Here is a 23,688-nt window from a genome sequence, read left to right as displayed (position 1 = left end):
GATCCTGAGATCATGACCTGAGCCGAAGGCAGAGGTTTAACCCACTGGGCCACCCAAGTGCCGAGAGAGAGAGAGAGATTATTAACAAGAAGGACCCCGAGGTCTAGAGAAGGAAAAAACGTTAACAGAAGTCACGCTGAAAGCTAAAGACTCAACGTCCGGTCCCCCAACTCCCATAGAGGTTCTTCAACTACTCCTCAGTCAGGGAGGTCCCTGCCTGCCCCGCCCGCCTCATAAAAACTCCAGGAAGTCGGCCCCTTAACCTCAGATTCCTGAATTTCTGTACGCCCCCTAGAGGCACCGGGAAATTACTCTGCATCGCTCCACGACACCTCCGGCCAGCAGGGGGCACTGCTGCCACCTCGAGCACACCGGCTATGCTTACCTTGTGATGCTCCCTTTTCTTCGAGTCCCCGAGGCACTTCCGGCGTCCGCGGAACTTTGGTGCGCCCGGACGCTCAGTGTGGGGCGCGGGCGCGCAAAGTAGCAGGAGTCGTTTCCGGCCGTGTCGGTGGTCTGAATCGAGGTGCAGAGGCGGAGGAGAAATGGAGACAATTCTGGAGCAGCAGCGGAGGTATCATGAGGAAAAGGAACGGCTCATGGATGTCATGGCCAAAGAGATGCTCACTAAGAAGTCCACGGTGAGTGGGGCCTGGGCAAAGGCTACGTCGAGGCTGGGCCCCATCCCGGTGTTTAACCTCGGAGGCCTTTCTTTGGCCCCGAGACCCTCCCGCACCCCATCCCCGGCTCCCTCCCGGGCTTCCTCTCCGAGCTCGGGCCGTGGTAACCGCCCCCCGAAGCCCAGCACTCCCCAGGCCTCGGTGGCAGCCGCGGAGACCTGGGCGGTTAAGCTCCGCCCTCGGGCGGCCTTTCCAGCCTCAGAACTCCCGACTAACGGCGCCTGTGTCACCGTTTGCTTTTCTCCAGCTCCGGGACCAGATCAATTCTGACCACCGCACACGGGCCATGCAAGATGTGAGTGCTCCGTTGTCCGCCTCTCTTTGGGTCGGGACGAGCTGCGAAAGTGAGGGAAGGCGGGGTTCGGGGTCTCAGTATGAGACCAGTCCAGCTAAAGGTAGCCAGATGGACCAGTCGAGGGCTGTGTGACTGGAGAAGTCCTCGCGGCTTCCAAACCCGAGAGTGCTGAGCTGTCCTTCCTCACCCCTGAATGGGACCTCCTATTCATACCATCCTGTGCCCAATGATGTACAAAGAATAGTTAGGAGGAGTAAGTGGCCCGGGCACAAAAGGTACCATCCCTACCCCCGCCCCCCTCCCCAGTGTTGGGTATTAGTGTTTTCCTCCCAGAATACCGTTTTTTTAAAAAAAAAAATTATTTATTTGGGCGCCTGGGTGGCTCAGTGGGTTAAGCCACTGCCTTCAGCTCAGGTCATGATCTCAGGGTCCTGGGATCGAGTCCCGCATCGGGCTCTCTGCTCAGCAGGGAGCCTGCTTCCCTCTCTCTCTCTCTCTCTCTGCCTGCCTCTCCATCTACTTGTGATCTCTCTCTGTCGAATAAATAAATAAAATCTTTTTTAAAAATTATTTATTTATTTGACAGAGATCTCAAGTAGGTGGAGAAGCAGGTAGAGAGAGAGGGGAACGCAGGCTTCCCGCTGAGCAGAGAGCCCTATGCGGGGCTGGATCCCAGGATTCTGAGATCATGACCTGAGCCAAAGGCAGAGGCTTTACCCCACTGAGCCACCCAGGCGCCCCTCCCAGAATACCATTTTGAAATTTTTACCTAGCAAACCAGGTTTGCTTAGTAATAGTTCAATTTTGTGCTTTTAGGAAATGAATCAAAATGTTGATGCTAACTGCTGAGTGATAGGTAAATGAAGGTTCATTATACACAATGTTTTCTATTCTTGCATGTATTTGAAGTCTGTTTAGAAAGGATTGAAAGACCTAATCAGAGTTTCCAATTCGCAGAAGATAATTAGTATTGTTAGCCTTTAGTTCCTTATTTAAATTCCCAAATCCGAAATACTGTGAAAACAAAGATTTTCTTTGTGATTTTGGGGGCGTGGGGGGATGTAATTACTTGGTGGCAACACCTGACTTGATCTCATTTGGCAGCAAAACCCTGACCTTAACAGATAAGCTTTGGATGGTCTTTAGCCCATTTATTAAATAATGCATAATTTTCACTGCAGAATTATTAATAGGTGTTCCAGATTCCAGCAGGGATGTTACATAATATATAATATTTTTCCCAACTTAGAAATTCCAAATTCTGGGGCGCCTGGGTGGCTCAGTGGGTTAAGCCGCTGCCTTCGGCTCAGGTCATGATCTCAGAGTCCTGGGATCGAGTCCCACATCGGGCTCTCTGCTCAGTGGAGAGCCTGCTTCCCTCTCTCTCTCTCTGCCTGCCTCTCCATCTACTTGTGATTTCTCTCTGTCAAATAAATAAATAAATAAAAATCTTTAAAAAAAAAAAAAAAAGAAATTCCAAATTCTGAAGCAAATCTGGTCCCAAAAGTTTTGAAAAAGAGACTAGGAACTTTTAACATCTCTCAGGGTTTCCCTGGGCCTTGACTAGTGAGCTCTGTTGGTCGCTTAGCCCTATAGTTGTACAGATTGCTTTGTTCTGATGAGTTTTGTGTTTATCTTTCAGAGGTACATGGAAGTCAGTGGGAACCTGCGGGATTTGTATGATGATAAGGATGGGTAAGTGATAGTCACTTCTAGTCCAGGAGTTAGTGCCTCTGAAGAGCCATGCTTCAAGGACTGATTTTGTGCACTGTGTTCTTCGAATTTTTTCTGGTATTGCAGATTACGAAAGGAGGAACTCAATGCCATTTCAGGACCCAATGAATTTGCCGAGTTTTATAATAGACTCAAGCAAATAAAGGAATTCCATCGGAAACACCCAAATGAGGTATGATACTCAGAAAGTATTTTTTCCAAACCTGCTTGAAGAGCATACTAAAGGAAAGGCATAAGGAGGATGGAGGTGCACAATTCAGATGTCCCTTCAAAAGAGCTATTTAGGGGCGCCTGGGTGGCTCAGGGGGTTAAAGCCTCTGCCTTCAGTTCAGGTCATGATCTCAGGGTCCTGGGATGGAGCCCCGCATCGGGCTCTCTGCTCAGCAGGGAGCCTGCTTCCCCCCTCTCTCTCTGCCTGCCTCTCTGCCTACTTGTGATCTCTCTGTCAAATAATAAATAAAATCTTAAAAAAAAAACCATTTAGGTGACATCTTGCAACTCCAGTACTTCCAGTTTCCCCCTCATCTTTAGGCCAAAGCCACACTCTTCCTGGGTAGCCCCAGCCAGGGATAGAGCACAAGTGAAGATACTGTGGCCTGGATATTTCCATTCAGTGCAGGACTCTTGTAATGAGCATTCTTTGCTCCTCAGCTCCCCACTGGGAAGGTAAAGACTTGGTCTGAATCACAGTGTAGGCTATCCCTGCCCAGTCATCCTCTCTCTTGGTTTTTATCTTTCCCAGGCATTACCCCCAATAAACTCCTTGCGCTCCTAACTCTGTCTTGAAATCTGCTAGCTAGGGGATCCATCTAACACAAAGACGCTGTACTTACTTAACAGTGATCATTATACTGTCAGCGTTTAGCCCAGAGGCCAACTTTTTCATGAAGTATATTTCCTTATCCAGTCCTCCCTTGAAATTAATCTTTATGATCTGATTATATTTTATGACAGTGAATGTGTACCTCACTGTATTGAAATAGTATAAGGAACAGGGATTATATCCCAGTTATCTAGAAGTGATTGAACATCTTGAGCAGCTGACCAGAGTTCTAGGGGGAGGAGATTTTTTGTTTTGTTTTGTTTTGTTTTGTTTATTTGACAGAGGCACAGTGAGAGAGGGAACACAAGTGGGGGATGGAGGAGGAAGAACTAGGCTTCCCACTGAGCAGGGAGCCCGATACCAGGCTCTGTCCTAGGACCCCAGGATCAAGACCTGAGCTGAAGGCAGATGCTTAACGAATGGGCCAACCAGGTGCCCCAGGAGAAGGAATTCTAGGGGGGAAAGGGAGCAAGGCCATGGCTGTAGCAGATGTGGAAAGGGGTTGGTTATGGATTATTCTGAGCTTTCATGACTGTGTAACTGGGAAGTTGTTCCCTTGGGGGAGATAAAGAGGTAATCCACTTGCAGTGGGAATGAATTTTTATATATGTAGCTTTTCAAGTGATGTTATACATTATATAGGTAGACGTGTCCTGTGGGTAGAAGTTAAGTGACTGGGGTTAGGCATGAAATAAAAAAAAAAAAAAAGCTTGTGATTTAGATCTGATAATTAGCTCATAGACTTAATGGTTGAGGTTGACTTGATGGATGAGGGCACTTTCTCACGCCAGCAGAAGTCTTCCCACCCCTTTAAGCATCAAGCGTGAAGCCTTTTGCTAAGAGAGAAGACATGAGTACCATTCCGGTATGTTAACCTTATTCTAGCCTTGGTAGAAAGGTGATGAGAAATAAATGGTTTGGTTTTATTTATTTGTTTGTTTGTTTGTTTGTTTATTTATTTGACGGAGACGGTGAACGAGGGAACACAACCAGGGGGAGCAGCAGAGGGAGAGGGAGAAGCAGGCTTCCCACAGAGCAGGGAGCCTGATGTGGGGCTTGATCCCAGGACCCTGGGATCCAGACACTTAATGACTGAGCCACCCAGGCGCCCCGAAATAGGTGGTTTTTAAAAAGGATTAGAAGGATGCTCAAGATATACTAAGGGGAAAAGGTCCAATTATGTGAAAAAATAAACACCTTACACTTGCCTGTAGGTGCATGTACATATGCATGTATTTAAATATACAGAATAGTGGTTTGCAAATTTTGTAGGATATGTTTAAATCCTTTGGGGATTTTTATATTTTAATTTTTTTTAAGATTTTTTTTTTTTTTAAACACTCCCAGGTAATCCTAATGTTGAGCAAAATTTGGAAACAGATGGTATAAAAGGTCTCTTAACAGTGCTAAAGGGGGACTTTGGTTTTTGTGAGCATGTGTTACTTTAGGAGTTCTTAGTCAAATGATACCAAAAAAGGAAAAGAAAAAAGCAAGGTAACTGTGGAATAATAGTAGGCTCCTAATGAAAATCAAGTCTCAAACATCAGAAGTCTAACTTACTATACAGCCCATTTCTGCAGCATTGCAACTTTTTTGTTAAAAATCCACCTGAAGGGGTGCCTGGGTGGCTCAGTGGGTTAAAGCCTCTGCCTTCGGCTCAGGTCATGGTCCCAGGGTCCTGGGATCGAGCCCCCTCGTCGGGCTCTCTGCTCAGCAGGGAGCCTGCTTCCTCCTCTCTCTCTCTGCCTGCTTGTGATCTCTGTCTATCAAATAAATAAATAAAATCTTTAAAAAAAAAAAAAATCCACCTGAATTTTTCTTTCTTCCCTTCAGATCTGTGTGCCAATGTCAGTGGAATTTGAGGAGCTTCTGAAGGCTCGAGAGAATCCAAGTGAAGAAGCCCAAAGTAAGTAGGTTTCAATATTTCTCTCGAGCACTAACAAAAGTGCAGGTTCATGACAGAGCTCAGATTTTCCCTCCAAGCCCTGGAAAACAGAGCCCCAGAGAAATTTATTGCCATGTTCTCAGCTGGATTGACGTCCTAAATTGGACTTGAACAAAATACTCACTTTGTACTACCCTTGCTCAAGTTCACTGGCCTGGAAAACTGAGGTCTGTTGACTTCCTGAGCATAGGGAGGACATTTGGGTGAAGGGGTATGTCGTGTCACAGAGAACTAGCCATCCATTTGAAGAGCCACATCCAAGAAAGTGGTCTTTAATGTCTGAATCACTGATACATCTTTGATTCTTTCAGACTTGGTCGAGTTCACAGATGAAGAGGGTTATGGTCGTTATCTTGATCTCCATGACTGTTACCTCAAATACATTAACCTAAAGGCCTCAGAGGTAGGGCCAGTGGTGGTGGTGGTCAGGTGTTGGGGACGGGGGACACACGGGATGACAGTGCTTCCGATTCTAGAGGTGGGTCAGGATGGCAGGCTGGGGCTTCTGGACAGAGAGCAATTACACTATCTTGTGTTTTGTAACCATTAGAAAAGACATAATGGGCTTTCTTGGAATGAAACAGTACGTAAAATGAAAGGTTTTTATAGTGGATACAACAGTCTTATTTATAGTTTTTAAATTTTTAAAAGGTATATATTTAGAGAGAGAGTGCATGTTTGTGTACATGCACACACAGTGAAGGGACAGAGGCAGAGAATCTTAAGCAGGCTCCCTGCTGAACACTGACACCAGAGTCTGACACAGGCTCCATCTCACAGTCTTGAGATCATGACCTGAGCTAAAACCAAGAGTTGGACACTCAGCCGACTGAGCCACCTTGGTGCCCCTACTTATTTTTATTTTTTTGAGTGAACACTGCAGCCAACATGGGCCTTGACTAAAGACCCTGAGATCAAGAGTCACATGCTCTATAAACTGAGTCAGCCAGGTGCCCCAAGCATACTATTTTATTAACAAATTTTATTGCTTATTGATACATATTTTGCTTTTATAAACATAAGATTTTTTTTTTAAAACTCACAGTGAGCCCCTGCAATAGACACATGTAGTAGGTATGTGAAAAATATGAAAACATAATCTCTGCCTGCAAAAGTGTCTTTTATCACAAGATTTAGGATCCAGTGTGACAATCTCAGAAAGGTCACAAGAAGGTGTATGATTAAGATCCTCATGGAGGTGTGAGGAAATGTCCCGAAAGTTCAGTGACTGTACCTTAAGCTCCAAGAGTTCAGGTCCTATATCTGTCTTGTTCTCATCTGTATCCACGTACTTGGTCCAAAGATGCTCAGTAAGTGACGCTGTGAGTGAACAAATGGCACTTCAGAACCTTAGTTTAGGATGTAGTAGGTGTCAGAGCCTTCGGTTTGCATTCAGTTAGTGTTGGACAAATGTTTCTTTCATTTACTGTTGATTGATTTGATCTTTATTTTTCAGTTAGTTGCATGTCTGATAAGTCTGCTCAGTGCCATGGCATTCACACCCCAGGTCGTGTAGGAATTAAGTCATGGGCAAGCAAAGACTAAGATGAGCTGGTCCTTGTTATTAGACAACACTCAGTTTTGATCTCATTTATTAGAGACTGTAGTGCAACTTGGTGCAAACCCCTAACTGGATCTCTTGTCATTTCTTTTTTCAGAAGTTGGATTATATCACGTATCTCTCCATCTTTGACCAGTTATTTGACATTCCTAAAGAAAGGAAGAATGCTGAATATAAGAGGTAGGCATTGCTAGCCTCTAGGCCTCTCCTGGATTTAATTAGGTTATTTAATGTAAAGATTTGATGGCAGAGTTCTGAATTTTATTGCCTGAAATAAGGACACAAATGGCTTCCAGGTTTATTGAAGGAGCGAGATTTCGAATGCCAGTTTCAACATGTGTCTTACTCTGGCTCTGGAAGAATGTGCATCTGTTGGCACATCTGTGATTTTACACTGAGGCTGTTCTTAAATTTGTTTCATTGTAGAAAGAAGTCTCATTCAGGGATCTGTGTCTTGAGTTTAACAAGAAAAAGATTAGCATTTCTCATTGTGACCGAAGTGAGGTGCATGACTGATGTACAGATGGAAAGTTTTTTTGTGTGTTTTTATGCCCCCAGTTTGTGATCTGTCCTACTGACTTTCTCTCTTCCTCATTTTCTCTTTACCTAACATCTTTTATGTGAGTTAATTAAGATTTTATCATTTGAAATTATGATGATGAAGTGAGATCATAAAGGTCAAAATCAAGATGACGTGTTAGGAAAAAATTCAATTGTAAGCTCATTCTAAAAATTAGTATTATTACTTTTAAAAACTGGTAATCACTGGAATTTTATTTTACGGGGCGTAACAGTATATAAAAAATACTCTGTTTTCTCTGTATTGTTCCTGTATAGATATTTGGAGATGCTGCTTGAGTACCTTCAAGATTACACAGATCGAGTGAAGCCCCTCCAAGATCAGAATGAACTTTTTGGGAAGATTCAGAATGAATTTGAGAAGAAGTGGGAGAATGGTACCTTTCCTGGATGGCCGGTAAGCTTTAGTGGGGTAGGGGAGAGAACATGCAGAGGAATTGGATTAATAGTTTTACTTGAATACTGAGCCTCTGCCTTAGGGCATTAGCTGCTGATCCCTCGGGATAAGTGTGACTGTGAGGTGTCCCCTGCCACATATGTCAGGCGTTCTTGCCTTGTATGCTTTGGAATGAGATTTGTCAGGGCCTCCTTGCCATTGGCCGAGCCTAGCATTTTCACCAGCTATGTCATTACTGCTGTGTGGTTCTTACTGACCCCAAACTGCAAAGATTATGTGCTAGAATCTGCATCATATGTTTTCAGTCCTTGGTGATAAACTTTTCCTGAAGTCTCAGGGAGAGAATGAACGATCTTGTCTTTGGCTCTGCTCTTATGGGAATTCAATTCATAGTCACACATGCATATAAGAAAGAGACCATCTGCCACCTGGTAACGTAGATAGATGGCTCCCTTGTCTTCATTTAAACCTGGATCTTACTGTTGTTCTTGCCAGAAAGAGACAAGCAGTGCCCTGACTCATGCTGGAGCCCATCTTGACCTTTCTGCATTCTCTTCCTGGGAGGTATGTTCTCTTTAGTAACTATACTGGCCCCACATGTTCACTCCTCAGAGAAACCACTCAATCTGTTTCTAATGCCATGGTAAGACACCAGTTCCTAGAACCAGGCATCTACAAAAAATATGGAAAGATAAAGCTAAAAAGAAAAAAGTTTACCCATCTACTTTGAAAAGTATAAACTTTATGAGACTTATAGTGGAGGTAGTCACTACCAGTATGATTGCATATGAACTAGACCACAGACTCAGACTTTGGAGAGTCTGAGCTGAGTGCTAGCTATTGGCTATGGAATGTATGGTCTTGCCACAGCTTCAAGAACACCCACACACCCACCTGTAAAGACCTAAGCTTAAGCATTTGTTGTTTCTCAAAGTCTATTTATATGAAATTGTAACTTGGCTCTTTTTTTTTTATGTAGGAGTTGGCCTCCCTGGGTCTGGACAGATTGAAATCTGCACTCTTAGCGTTAGGCTTGAAGTGTGGTGGGTAAGAGACTGCTTTTTCAGAACTGTCCCAGTTTACTGTGTGTTTGCACAATAATGGACTCTGATGCCATTCTTTCTGTTATCCTGCACCGCCGAAGTATGCAGAACCATATGGTAGAGTAACTCTGATATCTTTATCCCTTCTGTCTTCTTAGGACCCTAGAAGAGCGAGCCCAGAGGCTCTTCAGCACCAAAGGAAAGTCCCTGGAGTCACTTGACACCTCCCTGTTTGCCAAAAATCCCAAGTCAAAAGGCACCAAGCGGTGAGTGGCTGGGGTGGCATCTCTGTGGACAGTTCTAAGATGTTATTCCCCGGAGAATTTTTACCGCAGCAACCAGGTTTATCGCCATTATTGATTCAGAGAGATACAGTTTGCCATTTTTCTGTGCAAATGGTAGAGAGCCCCATCATTGTTATACACCAAGAACAGTTTGTACGCCGGTGATTGAGAGTGGGTTAATGTTGAAACAGCTTTAGGTACTTTTTTTTTTTTTTTTTAAGATTTTATTTATTTATTTGACAGAGAACACAAGTAGACAGAGAGGGAGAAGCAGGCTTCCTGCTTCCTACGATGACCCTGGGATCACGACCTGAGCTGAACCAACTGAGCCATCCAAGTGCCTCTCTAGGTACTTTTTGTTACCTCAGGAGGCTATGGAAGCTAAATAGGTTCCAAAAATATTTTTCTAAGTTTGTTTTTACTAATGGTAATTGATTGAATCTTTTTAAAATCATAGCATAGTTGACACACAGTGTTACATTAGTTTGAGGTGTACAAGGTAGTGATCTGACAACTCTGTATGTTATGCCATGCACAAGCATACCTGCCTTCTGTTGCCACAGAACCTATTGCAGTGCCGTTGGCTGTGTTCCCTGTGCTGTACCTTTCATCCCTGTAGTTGAATCTCTTCTTGAGCCTCATGCTTGTACAGGGTATTTTTTTTTTAGTGTGCACTTTGTAATTCTGAAAAGTAGCTTTTAGGGGCACCTGAGTGGCTCAGTGGGTTAAGCCTCTGCCTTCGGTTCAGGTTATGATCTCGGGGTCCTGGGATCGAGCCCAGCATTGGACTGTCTGCTCAGCGGGGAGCCTGCTTCCCCCTCTTTCTCTCTGCCTACTTGGGATCTCTGTGTCAAATAAATCAAATCTTTTTTTAAAAAAAAGAAAGAAAGAAAGAAAGAAAAGTAGCTTTTACCCTGATCTTTTGCAGATACGGACTTAGAAAAGTTAAGGCATATCCCCACTATCTCATAGTTACTAAGTACTAAGGGTCAGGATTTGGGCCTAAGTCTGTCCCAGAGATTGTCTCCTCTGCTACATTTTCTTTGGAGATTATAATGATGGAAATTTAAGTGTCTTGATGTGTTTTATGTCTTCTAAAATGAGATTAGAGAGGCAGCTTCCATGCATTCCAAGAAATAACCTTAATACTTCCATCAGCAAGTCCTGAGCTGAACAGAGCATTTGCTTTCACAGCATAACAGTTGTCACATGCTTGTAGTTTTTAATGCACACTTGGAATAAATGTTCCCAGATATGGGATAAGGCTTTGGGTGAAAGAATCCTTGAGTGATACACCTTTTTCTTGTTTCCAGAGACACTGAGAGGAACAAAGACATTGCTTTCCTAGAAGCCCAGATCTATGAATATGTAGAGATTCTTGGGGTGAGTAATGGACTCTGCTGAGAGCAGTAAATACTGTAAGGTGTGGGAATCAGATAAATGTGAACTCACAGGATTTTTTTTTTAGGAACGAAAGAAGAAGGGTAGGTTTTAAACTAGTTCAGCAGAAAGTAAGGTTCTCTCAGGTACTTGACCCTTCAGTGAGGTTCCGTTCTCTTCGTAGGTGCCTGTTGTTGGGTGATATTCCCAAGGTTGCTCAGTTGCCATGAAGCCAAGCAGAAAGAACAGACAACCCTCTCAGCATAGTATCCAGAATGGTGCAGGTTCTTTGCATTCCGGAATATACCTAGAAGTTCCTGAATATATCTAGGAGATGGGAGCAGATATTCAAAAGGCATTAAAAGGAAGTCTGCTTAGAGTAGCGTTTCAGGTGTAACTTGCTATGAAAAAACATTACTTACATGTTCAGAAGATAACAAGGAATTTGCTAGGGCTAGAATGCTAGTGGTATACAAAGCTTGCTATGAGCTGATTCTTGAATATTCTTTCAAGAAAGAGCCAAGGGTGGGTTGGGAGTGGGAAAAGGCCTCACCAGACAGGACGCTTATCTCAGAGAGAAAGGAAGTGGAATACAAGGGAAATCACTCTTTCAGGGAAGAGAAGATAGAAGAAAGGGCAGCACTCATCCAAAAAAGATGGGCACTATCTCTGGGAGTCCTGTAGAAGAGCAGCCTTTAAGAGTGTCTACAATTTTCAACTGCTCTCAGAGCCTTTCCCTTTATAGATGTTCAGATGGTGTTTTAAGTGATAGTTCTGGCTCAGATAGCTTGTTTACATGTCCCTGTCAGTTGTGTGGGTGTTTTCATTCTGCCTTTGTTTGAGGTATATAATAGCTATATATGTGTATAATATACATGCATATATTAGCTATATAACTAGTCACTTGTTGGTTCCCAACTGCTTTCACTAAAGGGCTAGTTAGAATGTTGGACACTAGGGCCACTAATATTCTCCACAGTGAACCTGGCTGTTACTATGGACAGCAGTCTGAGTGGCTAGTCCTCTAAAGATGATTGGGAGGCTAATCTGTACCTATGACCCAAGATGTTCTCTAACTTTTTGTTCTCTCCTTTGAGAGCATTTTGCCTTCCCTGCCAGGAGGTGGCACCACTCTCTAAAGTTTCAGCCAGAATGGTTTTTAGAAGTTGCTCCTGTTATGTACTGATAGGATTTTTACAATTGGCTTACCATTTATTGATGCCTGTTGGTTTCCAGACATTTTGCCCAATCCTTGGATACGATAGTGAATATGACATGCCTCTTGACCTTGAAAAGGCCACTTTGTGGTGGGGGGAGATAAGTGACTGTAGCAGAATAGATGTGTGCTGTGACACATTGAGACTGAGCTTTCTAAGTAGAAAGAGGGAAAAAGAATGTTCTAGAAAGAAGAAACAGAAAGGATGAAGGTAAAAACATCATGGAGAGAAAACAGATATTAGGACTAATGAGAAGAAAACCAGTGTGTGTGGAGTGTACCTTGTAAGGGTGGGAGTGGTCAGAGAATAATTTGGACAGTTATGTTGGAGATTTGGACTTTGTTCTTTAAATAGTAGAAAGAGGGCATCTGGGTGGCTCAGGCATTAAGGGTCTGCCTTCTACTCAGGTCATGATCCTGGGGTCCTGGGATCAAGCCCCTAGTCAGGCTTCCTGCTCAGCAGGAGGCCTGCTTCTCCCTCTCCCACTCATCCCACTTATGTTCTCTCTTCCACTGTGTCTATCTCTGTCAAATAAATAAAAATATTTTTATAAATAAAACTGTAGAAAGACAGGAGGCGCCTGGGTGGCTCAGTTGTTAAGTGTCTGCCTTTGGCTCAGGTCATGATCCCAGGGTCCTGGAATTGAGCCCCGAATTGGGCTCCCTGCTCAGCAGGAAGACTGCCTCTCCCTCTCCCACTCCCCCTGCTTGTGTTCCCTCTCTCGCTAGCTATGTCTCTGTCAAATAAATAAAATCTTAAAAAAAAAAAAAAAAGGACAAAATGTTTTAAACAAAGTATAACATTAGATTGGGGTGTTTTTTTTTTTTAAAGATTTTATTTATTTATTTGACAGAGAGATCACAAATAGGCAGAGAGACAGACAGAGAGAGAGATGAGGAGAAGCAGGCTCCCTGCTGAGCAGAGAGCCCTATGCGGGACTCGATCCCAGGCCCCTGGGATCATGACCTGAGCCGAAGGTAGAGGCTTAACCCACTGAGCCACCCAGGCGCCCCAAGATTGAGGTTTTTTAAAAGTACATAAATTTGGCGGGAAAAATGGAAGTTGGACTGGAATGAGGAGAGACTCAGGGCAAGTTAGAAGGTTGTCTTGGTAAGGAAGGAGAAGAACAAACTGGGTAAGGAAATATTTTTAGAGACAGAGAAGACTTTGTTCTCTGTTGTTCTGCATTAGTCCATGGCCTAAGATGAGTATCTTAGGCAAGTGACCTAAAACTTTTGACTTTTTCCTTCAGGATCAGGGAGAGCCTATTGATAAGGAGTTTTGATAAGAAGGCAAGATTTTCCCTTTATTGTACAAGTAAGAAAACCATATCCAGGGCACCTGGGTGGCTCAGTCGGTTAAACGGCTGCCTTCAGCTCAGGTCATGATCCCAGGGTCCTGGGATCAAGTACCTCATCCAGCTCCCTGCTTGGTGGGGAGCCTGCTTCTCCCTCTCCTCCCCCTTCTTGTGCTCGCTCGCTCTTTCTCTCTGTCTGTCAAATGATAAAATCTTTAAAAAAGAAAAAAAAGAAAACCATATCTTTGGAAGGTTGAGGGGTCAGCAAGAGTTGTAGAAAATTGCCCTTCTTGTTCTGCACTACTTTTCTCTGACTTCCCTTTCATTTCTGGACCTGACTTAGGAACAGCGACATCTCACTCATGAAAATGTACAACGTAAGCAGGCAAGGACCGGGGAAGAGCGAGAAGAAGAAGAGGAAGAGCAGATAAGTGAGAGTGAAAGTGAAGATGAAGAGAATGAGATCATTTACAACCCCAAGAACCTGCCCCTTGGCTGGGATGGCAAAGTACGTGCCTGCATTACCACCTTCCTTCCCATCGCCCGTTCAGGAAGCGGACAGGAGTCTAATACTGTTTCCTCTCTGATTTCTTTTAGCCTATTCCCTACTGGCTGTACAAGCTTCATGGTCTAAACATCAACTATAACTGTGAGATTTGTGGAAATTACACCTACCGAGGTCCCAAGGCTTTCCAGCGGCATTTTGCTGTAAGGAATTCAGAGCCATTTCTCCTGGAAATTAAAATGTGAAACATGCAGCTTTTAGAGAGGATAGGAACACCCTGAGAGTAGCACTCGTGTCCAGAGCTTAAGAGAAGCAAGGAGTGGATTTAAAGTCAAGCATGTGGCATTTGACCTTTGGCACCCTGCTAGCCTAGAATAATGCCTAAGATGGTTTCTGGAGGCATTCTGGCACTCTGCTATTTGAAATTCATTTCGGTTTGCTTGTGCTTATTATACTTCTCTCATTTTATCTTTCTGCCAGCCCCTGAGACCATCCTCTGACTCCTTACTCAGCTCTCTACCCACTGCTAGTACACAAAGAAGGGACTGACTGCCTCCTTTTTTGTGTCTTAAGTGGGTGTTTGCCTCTTTGAAAAATAGGAGCTAAGAGGATGACACTTATCAAGCAATTCTTGAGAAAAGGACTTATCTGGGTAGTACTCCAGAAAGTGGATTCATCCTTATTATGTTTCTGCCTTTGATTCTTCGTACTTGGAAGGAAGTTTTACAAATGGAAAGATTTGCTAGACCCAGGGCAGAGAATGTATATGAACTCCTCGCTTCCTTCCTCAGACATCCATATCACTTGGGTCTTTTCTCTTGAGCCCGAGTCATATCTGAGTTTTTCTCAGTACTCCCTCCAGTACATTAGAATTGGCGGCCAAGATAAAGCCCATGCCATTTGCCATCTGCGAGCCCAAGCTGTCATTGCCTCTCGGTGCTCTCTTGCACATCCCTGCTTATGCCTAATGAGCAGTCTTCGCCCTTACTTACAGAGGTGACCTGCCGTCAGTAGTGCTTACTCACGCTGGTGGTGGGGGCTGTGTGGGAGGCCACTGGTTAATTAGAGTGCTGGTGTTTTGCTGTGGTCTTGACACAGGTTTTGTCTGGACTATTATTAGATCTGGATCTTGGTTTGAGAAACCAGCCCAGTGAAGAGAACAATGCAATGCTGCTTTGAAATAACTGCCCCTTATCAGTCATGGCCAGCTGTTTACAAACGGGAGCCGCAGAAGGAATGCTGCCATTAGGTGGAGTCTTCTGCAAAGGGTCAAGTTAAGGTTTATGAATAGAGTGGAGCTCGTGCCCTGTGTTCAGTTATTCCCATTTCACAACCTTTTACTTCTCATTTTCACGTCCTTTCTCTTCTCTCTTCTCCTAGGAGTGGCGTCATGCCCATGGCATGAGGTGTTTGGGCATCCCAAACACGGCCCACTTTGCTAATGTGACACAGATCGAAGATGCTGTCTCCTGTAAGTATGCTTTATTTCCCATTCCCTAGACACCAGATCAGTGGCCAGTCCTACAGCTCACTGCCCCCAGTACCCTGGTGTATCCAGGGCTAGGGGCAGCAGGTTGTGGATCAGTGTATATTTTTATGTCCTGCAATTTGCCTCATTCCTTGAGATTGATATTGATAACATTTTAAGCTTACACTCATGCCAACTGCTAAAACAAAAGTGATACTTTGATTAATTTTGTTTCATGTTTGTTTGTTCCATGGATAGGATCCTTATCATTTTCCCCAAGTCTTATGTTAAATTAAATAGAAGTAGGTGATAGGTCGTTCTTACCTGGCTGGTGTTTTCCAAGAGAATGATGCTTGTTCATCTACACTGATTTTAAGATTGGCTCATGGTTTTATTAATCACATTGCACAAGAGAAAGATTGCACCTTTACCACTCTTTTTTATCGGGCGTTGGATTAAACAGCATTCCTGGATTCTTTCGTATTGGGGGTGTCCTCTCAATGCGTTATTTATCCTATTAGGATTCTCCTCAGAAGTTTTATATTTGTGTCTGTAAATCAAAGATGTGCTTCTTGTTTTCGTTTGAATCACTTGTCAGGTTTAAGGATCAAAACAGTATTGAGGACATAAAATGGATGGAATTACCGCTACATTCTCTTTTGTCATTTGAAACTATTTATATTTAAATAGGTTATTTCTTCATACAAAGGGACCAGCATAGAAAGATTTTCCAGTTATAATAACCCATAAATGCCTTGATTCATCATGACAAAGTAGAAACCAAGTGCTTCATTTCTCTTGTGTTTTATATTCTATTTCCTGCCAATACTTTCTGTAATCTCAGGGATTTTTTATTCCTTTCTTAAGTCTTTATTATTTTTTTTTTTTAAGATTTTATTTATTTATTTGTCAGAGAGAGAGCGAGTGAGAGGGAGCACAGGCATACAGAGTGGAAGGCAGAGTCAGAGGGAGAAGCAGGCTCCCTGCGGAGCAAGTAGCCCGATGTGGGACTCGATCCCAGGACGCTGGGATCATGACCTGAGCCGAAGGCAGCTGCTTAACCAACTGAGCCACCCAGGCGTCCCGTTTCTTAAGTCTTTAGATGAGAACTTTCTTCTGTTTGTTTCTTTATTATTTTTAATAGAGGCATGTAGAACCAGATGTCATTCTTTCAGAAATCCATTAGGAATATCCATTATTGATATGTTATATTGAGACTTTATTAAAGATGTTATTTCTGACTCTTAAGAAATTATTTAAAAGAGTATTTTTAATTATATAGTTGATTGAGGTAGTAGGTCACCCGCATTTTCAGAAGAGGAAAGTTAGGTAACTTTTTCCAGGTCCCATACCTTGTAAATGGGAAAAACCCAGGGATCAAACCCATGTCCTATGGCAGAGTCTTTTCTCTTTCCACAGTGCTAGACTGCTTCCTTTCACTCACCCTCACCAATTAAAGAGTTCATGGTCAGGGCGCCTGGCTGGCTTCATTGAAAGAGCATGTGACTCTCAGGGTTGTGAATTTGAGCCCCATGTTGGGTGTTGAGATTACTTAAATAAACAAAAAATTTTTTTAAAGTTTTTTTTTTTTTTAAGGCTTTATTTATTTATCTGACTGAGACACAGCAAGAGAGGGAACACAACCAGGGGGAGTGGGAGAGGGAGAAGCAGGTCTTCCGCCCAGCAGACGCCAAACGCAGATGCTTAGCAACTGAGACATCCAGGGGCCTCTTAAATAAATAAAATGTTTAAAAAATAAAAATAGTTGGGACACCTGGATCAAGTCCCACATTGGGCTCCTTGCTTACTGGAGAGCCTGCTTCTCCCTCTGTCTGTGCACACGCTCTCTTTATCTCTCTCTCTCTGATAGATAAATATTTTATTTCTTTTTAAGATTTGATTTATTAGGGGGAGGGATGGCGTGTCTGGGTTATGGACATTGGGGAGGGTATGTGCTATGGTGAGTGCTGTGAAATGTGTAAGACTGATGATTCACAGACCTGTACCCCCAAAGCAAATAATACATTATATGTTAATTTAAAAATTTTATTTATTTGAGAGACAGAACATGAGAGGGGGGTGGATCAAAGGGAGAAGCAGACTCCCCACCAAGCAGGGAGCCTGACATAGGGCTTGATCCTGGGACTCCAGGATCATGACCTGAGGCCAAAGCAGTCAGTCACTGAACCAACTGAGCCACCCAGGTGCCCAAATAAAATATTTTTTAAAAATAAATAAATAATAAATAAAAAAACATTAAAATAGTTGATCATTAAATTGATTCCAGGAAGAAATGTCATAGATTCTCTCCTTGGTCTTACCTAGATTTTTAGAAAAACTTATTTTTTTCCAAAACATTGTTGGCAGGCTCATGATTCCACCATCTTTCCATTAGCCAAATTATTTTCAGAATCTACCTCTTCTTTTTTTTTTTTTTTTTTTTTAAATAGAGAGAGACAGAATGCAAGCTGGGGGCTAGGGCAGGGGCAAAAGGAGAGAGAGAGAATCTTAAGCAGACTCCATGCCCAGTTCGGAACCTCATAATCTCCCAACCCCGAGATCATGACCTGAGCTGAGATCAAGAGTTGGACTTGATCAGCTGAGCCACCCAGACACCTCCAAAATCTGTTCCTTTGATTCAGACGCCTCGATTAATCAGTCCCATACACATTTTTATTACTGCCACTTCTTTGATTTGTTGCAGTATTTCCATCCATCATGACTTTCCTTAATATTTTGTTTCTCTGTATAACATTTATGGTTTTACCTCTATCTCAATATCATTTTGTCCTTTAACTTTTTTACTCCACCCTCAGCAGATCATAGATTTACTATAAATTTATCATCACCTCTCCCCTTCTCATTTCCCCAAGCATTGTTCCTCCGTTTGAGTATCCTGGATTAACTCTCTGGCTTCCTTTCTGACTTTCATAGCAGATCAGTGGTTGTACACATATTCGCTCCCACTAGATGGTGACAGTCTTTATCCCAGATGTCTCACCAGTATTAAGCGATTAATTACTGAATGGAGGTTAATTCTTTCATGATACAGAGTTTCTATAATTATTTATTTATTTGACAGAGAGAGATCACAAGTAGGCAAAGAGACAGGCAGAGAGAGAGAGGAGGAGGCAGACTCCCTGTGGAGCAGAGAGCCCGATGTGGGACTCGATCCCAGGACCCTGAGATCATAACCTGAGCCGAAGGCAGAAGCTTACCCCACTGAGCCACTCAGGCGCCCCTAGAGTTTCTATAATTTTTTTTCATTTCCTGTTGGTGGTAGAATTCTTTCTTATTAAACCTGGATTGTCCTTTTTTTTTTTTCTTGAAGATTCCGAAGTAGACATCTTAGAAATGTTTGGTTATAAGGAAGAAAGCATATTAAAACTGACTGCATGCTCTCCACCCTTTTTGCAAGAATATGCTTATTCAGCTGTGCTTCTCTGTATATACACCTTCTCCACTTTCTTGTATCTTTTCACCTGAGTTCACATGCAGGCAACCGTAGCCCTGCTCTGATGCCCTTCCTCAGTTTTCAGAGACTGCTATCGTCCAGCTCCATGTAGGTCTCGGTGTCCCCATTTATAGGACTAGGGGGAGACACAGCTGGTCTAGTGCCATCTGTAGTCCAGTCTGCTGGGTGTCCAGGAGTCGGCAGCACAAGTGGTTACTGCTTCTTCTAGAACACATCAAAAAGATGTGTTCCCTAATAAGGGGGTGGGCAGGGAAGTAACTATTGGCATAGCTTTTATGCTGGATTAACTTGTTGGTCTTTGTTTTAGATTATTCTGGTGAAGTTTTTCTTCTGGAGTTTTTAGCCAGGAGGGAGGGATTTGGCACTCCCATTTAAACTATGGTTATTTGTTGTTTTTTTTTTTTTTTTTTAAGGTTTTATTTATTTATTTGACAGAGAAATTACAAGTACACTGAGAGGCAGGCAGAGAGAGAGAGAAGGAAGCAGGCTCCCTGCTGAGCAGAGAGCCCGATGCGGGACTCGATCCCAGGACCCTGAGATCATGACCTGAGTCGAAGGCAGCGGCTTAACCCACTGAGCCACCCAGGAGCCCAATGGTTATTTGTTTTTAATCTAACTTTTATTTTTATCATCATCATCATTATTACTGTTTTAGAGAGAGAGGACACACATGCTCACACACAAATGGGTGGGGTGGGGTAGAGGGAGAGGAGCCCAGTGCAGGGCTTGATCTCAAGATCCTGAGATCGACCTGAGGAGAAATCAAAGCCGGACACTTAACCAGCTGAGCCACCCAGGTGCCCCTGTTTTTGTTTTCTTTTTTTAAGTTGTAGAAAAAACAGTTAAGAAAGAGCACTGTGAAATTGCCACCAGAGACCCCCATGATTTAGATGGGTGGTCACCACAGACCAGTATTCACTAGGTACAAATTTATCTAACTGATAAATTTACAGCATCAAGTTCAGTTACCACCATGTTATCTACAGTAATAGCATAAGAAATGTAAATGTTGTAATGAACTCTGGACGTTGCCAGTGAGAGGAATGACTTTGCTAAAATTGTGATATCCTATGTCTCTGGCTTTTTATTGGGTCAGCTAGCTCATCAAAAGCAGGAAAATCAATTCATTCACTTTACTTAGTGAATCCACACTGGCGCCCAAGGTGATCCCATTCTTTTCTAATTGTTTCCGGAACCCTCTGAAGAATAATATCCCCCTTACTGATCCGTAGTTTCCTACACATCCATTTCTTTTCTGAAAGAAAAATCACGACGGCTCCAAAAAAAAAAAAAAAGACAGTCATAACAGCATTTCCAGTCTCCAATATTATAGTACCACTCTGGACTGGATTCCTGAATGGCCTGGACATAGAATGTGACATGACACTGCCCTGGTTCCTTGTAGCACATGATAAATTTTCTGTTCACTTGTAATGTGTGTATTGCCTGGGCCTGAAGACTTGAGCTCATTTGAAGATTTGAAGCAATGAGCAAGGAAGGAAAGGCTGATGAGGCGAGCATCTGTACACAGAGCCAAGCACTTTCTCATCTATTGTTTCCCTGTCATGTCCCCTGTGTTAGGATTCAACTTGCTCTCTATGGTATTTTTTCCACTCTTCTCAAGTATTTTTTTTTAATATTTCAAGTTTTTAGTTAAATTTTAGTTGTTAACACATAGCGTCAAAGTAGTTTCAGGAGTAGAATTTAGTGATTCATCTCTTACACATAACACTCACTGCTTATCACAATATAATCTTGTCAAGTTTAGAGTCACTCTACTTGGTGGGAAATGTGGAAGCAGCTAGGAATCAATATTCCTAATACTGGTAATATTTAACCTCTCTCCCTCAGTGGGCCTGTCCTAGCTGTTCTGTGTGGATCTCTCTACTGGGAGTGCACCTGTCCTCACCAGTCTATCAGAGTTAGGTCTCTCTTTCCTGGTTCAGTACCTGTCCTGCCTTGTTTATGTGTGCTTCCTCCCTTTGAATCTGTGGTCATTTCTGGACGTATCTGGTCCCTTTCCTCTTCATCGGAATACTTTTACTGAACTGTCAGTGTTCTCGTTTTAATATTTTAAATATTAGTGTTTGCTGAGCTATCTTATCTTTCGGATTTTTTGGTCATGATATTTCATCTTTTATTTTCCTCCTCTGAAGCTTTTGAAATCTACACACCAGGCTTTAAAAAAACATATTTGACCCAGCCTGGTGTTCCCTTTCTCTTCTGTAATGAACTTTAAGACCTTAAGGTCAGTTTGTCCCATAATTCCTGTAGGTTGTACACACTAACTTCTTTGAGGGCATATCAGTTCTGTGTTCTAAGAGGTCTTTGGTTATATTTGGTCCAACTTTTCTTTTACAGCAAAGCATAGATTGTGGTAAGAGTTGCCGTGGAAGGGGTTTTGTCTGTGGGTGGGCCAGAACTGAAATTCCAGTCCGGGGCAGGCAAAAGTCTCAAGCACAGTGTCATCCAGGAGAACTTTAATGGGGACAGGGATGTTGTAACCCCTGTCTGCCTGATGGATACTCAGTCCAGTCTTGACTGCTGCTCATTTCTCATCCTGCAGTGTGGGCCAAGCTGAAACTACAGAAGGCGTCAGAACGATGGCAGCCTGACACCGAGGTGGGTGCTAACATAGCATTGGGAGAGTGTCAAGTGACCGCTCCCTCACCCTGTAGAAGGGAGGAGAAAGGCAGTCACAGTAGTGGCGAGTACTCTGTGCCAGTATCTGTAAATTGGCTCTTGACTTGTAAGCCTAGTTTATTTGTGATATTCACATGTGTCAGACTTGAAATGTGTGTCTTAAGACAGACTGTATTCTGCTCTTAAAATGTTGAAGTGGCAAGCAGGAGTACCCAATGCCTTGCCCTGCCACGAGGATTCACAGGCTAAGAAGTTGTGAATCCATATCATAGGTTAGGTCTCCTTTGAGGAAAGCACCCAGAGAGAGATGAGCCTGTCTCATGAGGTGGGGAAGCATCCTTGTTTCCTCGTTGGTCCTGAGATAGTCATCCCACAGAGCAGATTTCAGAGGTGAGGAATGATGTGTATGTGAGGTGTGGCAGCTGTTCCTTTTTTTGTTTTTTTAGGTCAGTGATTTCCAATATTCCTTTTTCTTTTCTTTTTTTTTTTTAAGCAGCGAAGTCATTTACAAACTAATGTAGAATTCTAGTATATAAAATAAAGGAGAATTATACTTGAAATGAGGAAGCTCAGCCTTCTCGGCCTCCCTTTCAACCCTTCAATGGTCTCGGGTAGAAAGGGCAGAAACCTAGGGTCTTGGGAGTAATTAGAGAACTGTTGCCTTTGGTCACCCTTTCTCAACCAGCGTTCATCATCTTAGATACAGAGAGTGATATGAACAGACTATTTTCTCGGGTATCCCAAAGGTAGGTCATAAATGGTAGCACGCTAGATGCCTCGGATATGTTAGATCATGGCGCGCGGCGGATGCCTGGAGCAGTCAGGTTGGATTCTCCGGCACACCCCTGTTGAGTAAGGCTGTCTTAGATGCATACCATGAGATCAAGCCAGGGTGAGCTCAGGTACCCAGAGGCTGGTTCCAGATATTTCTCCCAGGAGACAAGGCTAATAGTGTGCCCCTTTCCTTCCAGGAGGAGTATGAAGACTCCAGTGGGAATGTTGTGAATAAGAAGACCTATGAGGATCTGAAAAGACAAGGACTGCTGTAGTGTTCAGGGACGAATCTCAGCTTTGGGTCTTGCCCAGACTTCCCTGGAATCTGCTTTTTCTATTTCTCCCAACCAAATGCTCCTAAAGACTCTGCTACTTAGTCTTAAGGTCTAGCGTGCTTCTTGTAAAGAACAAGGCGTGCTGGCAGATGGCAGGGTTGAGATGTGTTTTATCTTTGTTTTATATTAAAAGATTCCGTCAGAAAATAAACCCAGCCCTTCTTCGGAATGTGTCTTGTACTAAAGCCCAGGATCGTGGACTAACGCAATCCTTTAGTTCTTAACACTCCCTACCTCTTTCTCATCAATTTAAGTGGCAACTGAGGTTTGAAGAGCACTGGTTATGTTACATTTATTCTCTTTATTCTCTCAGGTAGATCTGACTTAACTTTGTTCCCCAGGCCCATTTTCTGTGCTGTCCCCTAAGGTGCATCACCCCAGGATACGCCCTGCCCTAGTTGAGTCAGCCAGTTCTGCAGGTATTAGACAAAGATGGGGAGGGCAAGCCAGGGCCTCTGCTAAGGACAAGATTGTGGCACCAGGATTTGCCAGGAAGGAGTTGAGCTGTCCTGGAATGGGCCCGCAGCCCTGCGCTTGCCCCAGCCCCACACCTCAAGCGGCCTGGCACACAGTGGCTCTAAGACCAGCTGTGAATTCACCGGCTTGCTAGTTCAGTACAAGTCTTTGGTATCCTGTCTGTCTGTCTCTTCTGCAAGATCCCTACTTGACTAAGAAGTGGCTAATATGCTTGTGTACTCCAACCCCAAGTAACCAAGATTCGGGTGGCTTGAGCAGTTGCCCTGACATCTGAATCTGGTATCCCACATGGAAGGACCTAGAGGAGCCAAGGAGGCAGTGATCTGCCCACAGGCATGATTTTCTGAAGCCCAGAGCCTGCTCCAGAACAGGATTTCTCCAGAGGCCTCCTTTGGCCCTCAGCACTCAGACCTTCAGTTTGTCTGTCTGTACTTTTTTTTTTTAATATTTTATTTTATTTATTTGAAAGAGACACAGCGAGAAAAGGAACACAAGCAGGGGGTAGTGGGAGAGGGAGAAGCAGGCTCTCTGCTAAAGCAACGAGCTTGATGAGGGACTTGATCCTAGGACCCGGGGATTATGACCTGAGCAGAAGCAGATGCTTAACTGAGCCACCCAGGCGCCCCTGTCTGTAATCCATCTGCTTAAAAGTCCCAGCTCCGGAACTGGCACTCTTCCTCACGCTCCCATGTTGCCCTGGGGTCACCTCCACGGCAGTAAGGTCTCACCACCCCTGCTCTTGTGGCACGTCACTCTGGACTGCTGTTTCCCTCCTG

General features: G+C 43.5%; 1 protein-coding gene across 1 annotated transcript; it reads left to right on the top strand.

Moving 5' to 3' along the window:
* Positions 1-416: 416 nt before the first annotated feature.
* Positions 417-22,604, top strand: SF3A3 (splicing factor 3a subunit 3). Its single transcript, XM_045064223.1, has 17 exons — positions 417-641; positions 928-975; positions 2,618-2,670; positions 2,776-2,881; positions 5,366-5,438; positions 5,789-5,880; positions 7,136-7,218; positions 7,876-8,014; positions 8,510-8,578; positions 8,994-9,061; positions 9,216-9,323; positions 10,655-10,724; positions 13,579-13,743; positions 13,833-13,943; positions 15,121-15,211; positions 21,250-21,305; positions 22,298-22,604. Exons 1-17 carry the CDS (start codon positions 546-548, stop codon positions 22,373-22,375), a joined length of 1,506 nt encoding a protein of 501 aa, XP_044920158.1. The 5' UTR covers positions 417-545; the 3' UTR covers positions 22,376-22,604.
* Positions 22,605-23,688: the final 1,084 nt, after the last annotated feature.

This window comes from Mustela putorius, unplaced genomic scaffold, assembly GCF_011764305.1.
Source record: "Mustela putorius furo isolate JIRA1106 unplaced genomic scaffold, ASM1176430v1.1 tig00003853_pilon_pilon_pilon, whole genome shotgun sequence".
NCBI classification, from domain to species: Eukaryota; Metazoa; Chordata; class Mammalia; order Carnivora; family Mustelidae; genus Mustela; species Mustela putorius.
This window is presented reverse-complemented; position numbering and strand designations above follow the sequence as displayed.

What these genes read in the sequence shown, in the direction of transcription:
- SF3A3 (XM_045064223.1), top strand. Translation starts at nt 546, where the DNA reads ATGGAGACAATTCTGGAGCAGCAGCGGAGGTATCATGAGGAAAAGGAA. An exon ending in AAGTCAAAAGGCACCAAGCG is followed by an intron (nt 9,324 to 10,654) that starts GTGAGTGGCTGG and finishes TCTTGTTTCCAG; the next exon opens with AGACACTGAGAGGAACAAAG. An exon ending in CTTTCCAGCGGCATTTTGCT is followed by an intron (nt 13,944 to 15,120) that starts GTAAGGAATTCA and finishes CTCTTCTCCTAG; the next exon opens with GAGTGGCGTCATGCCCATGG.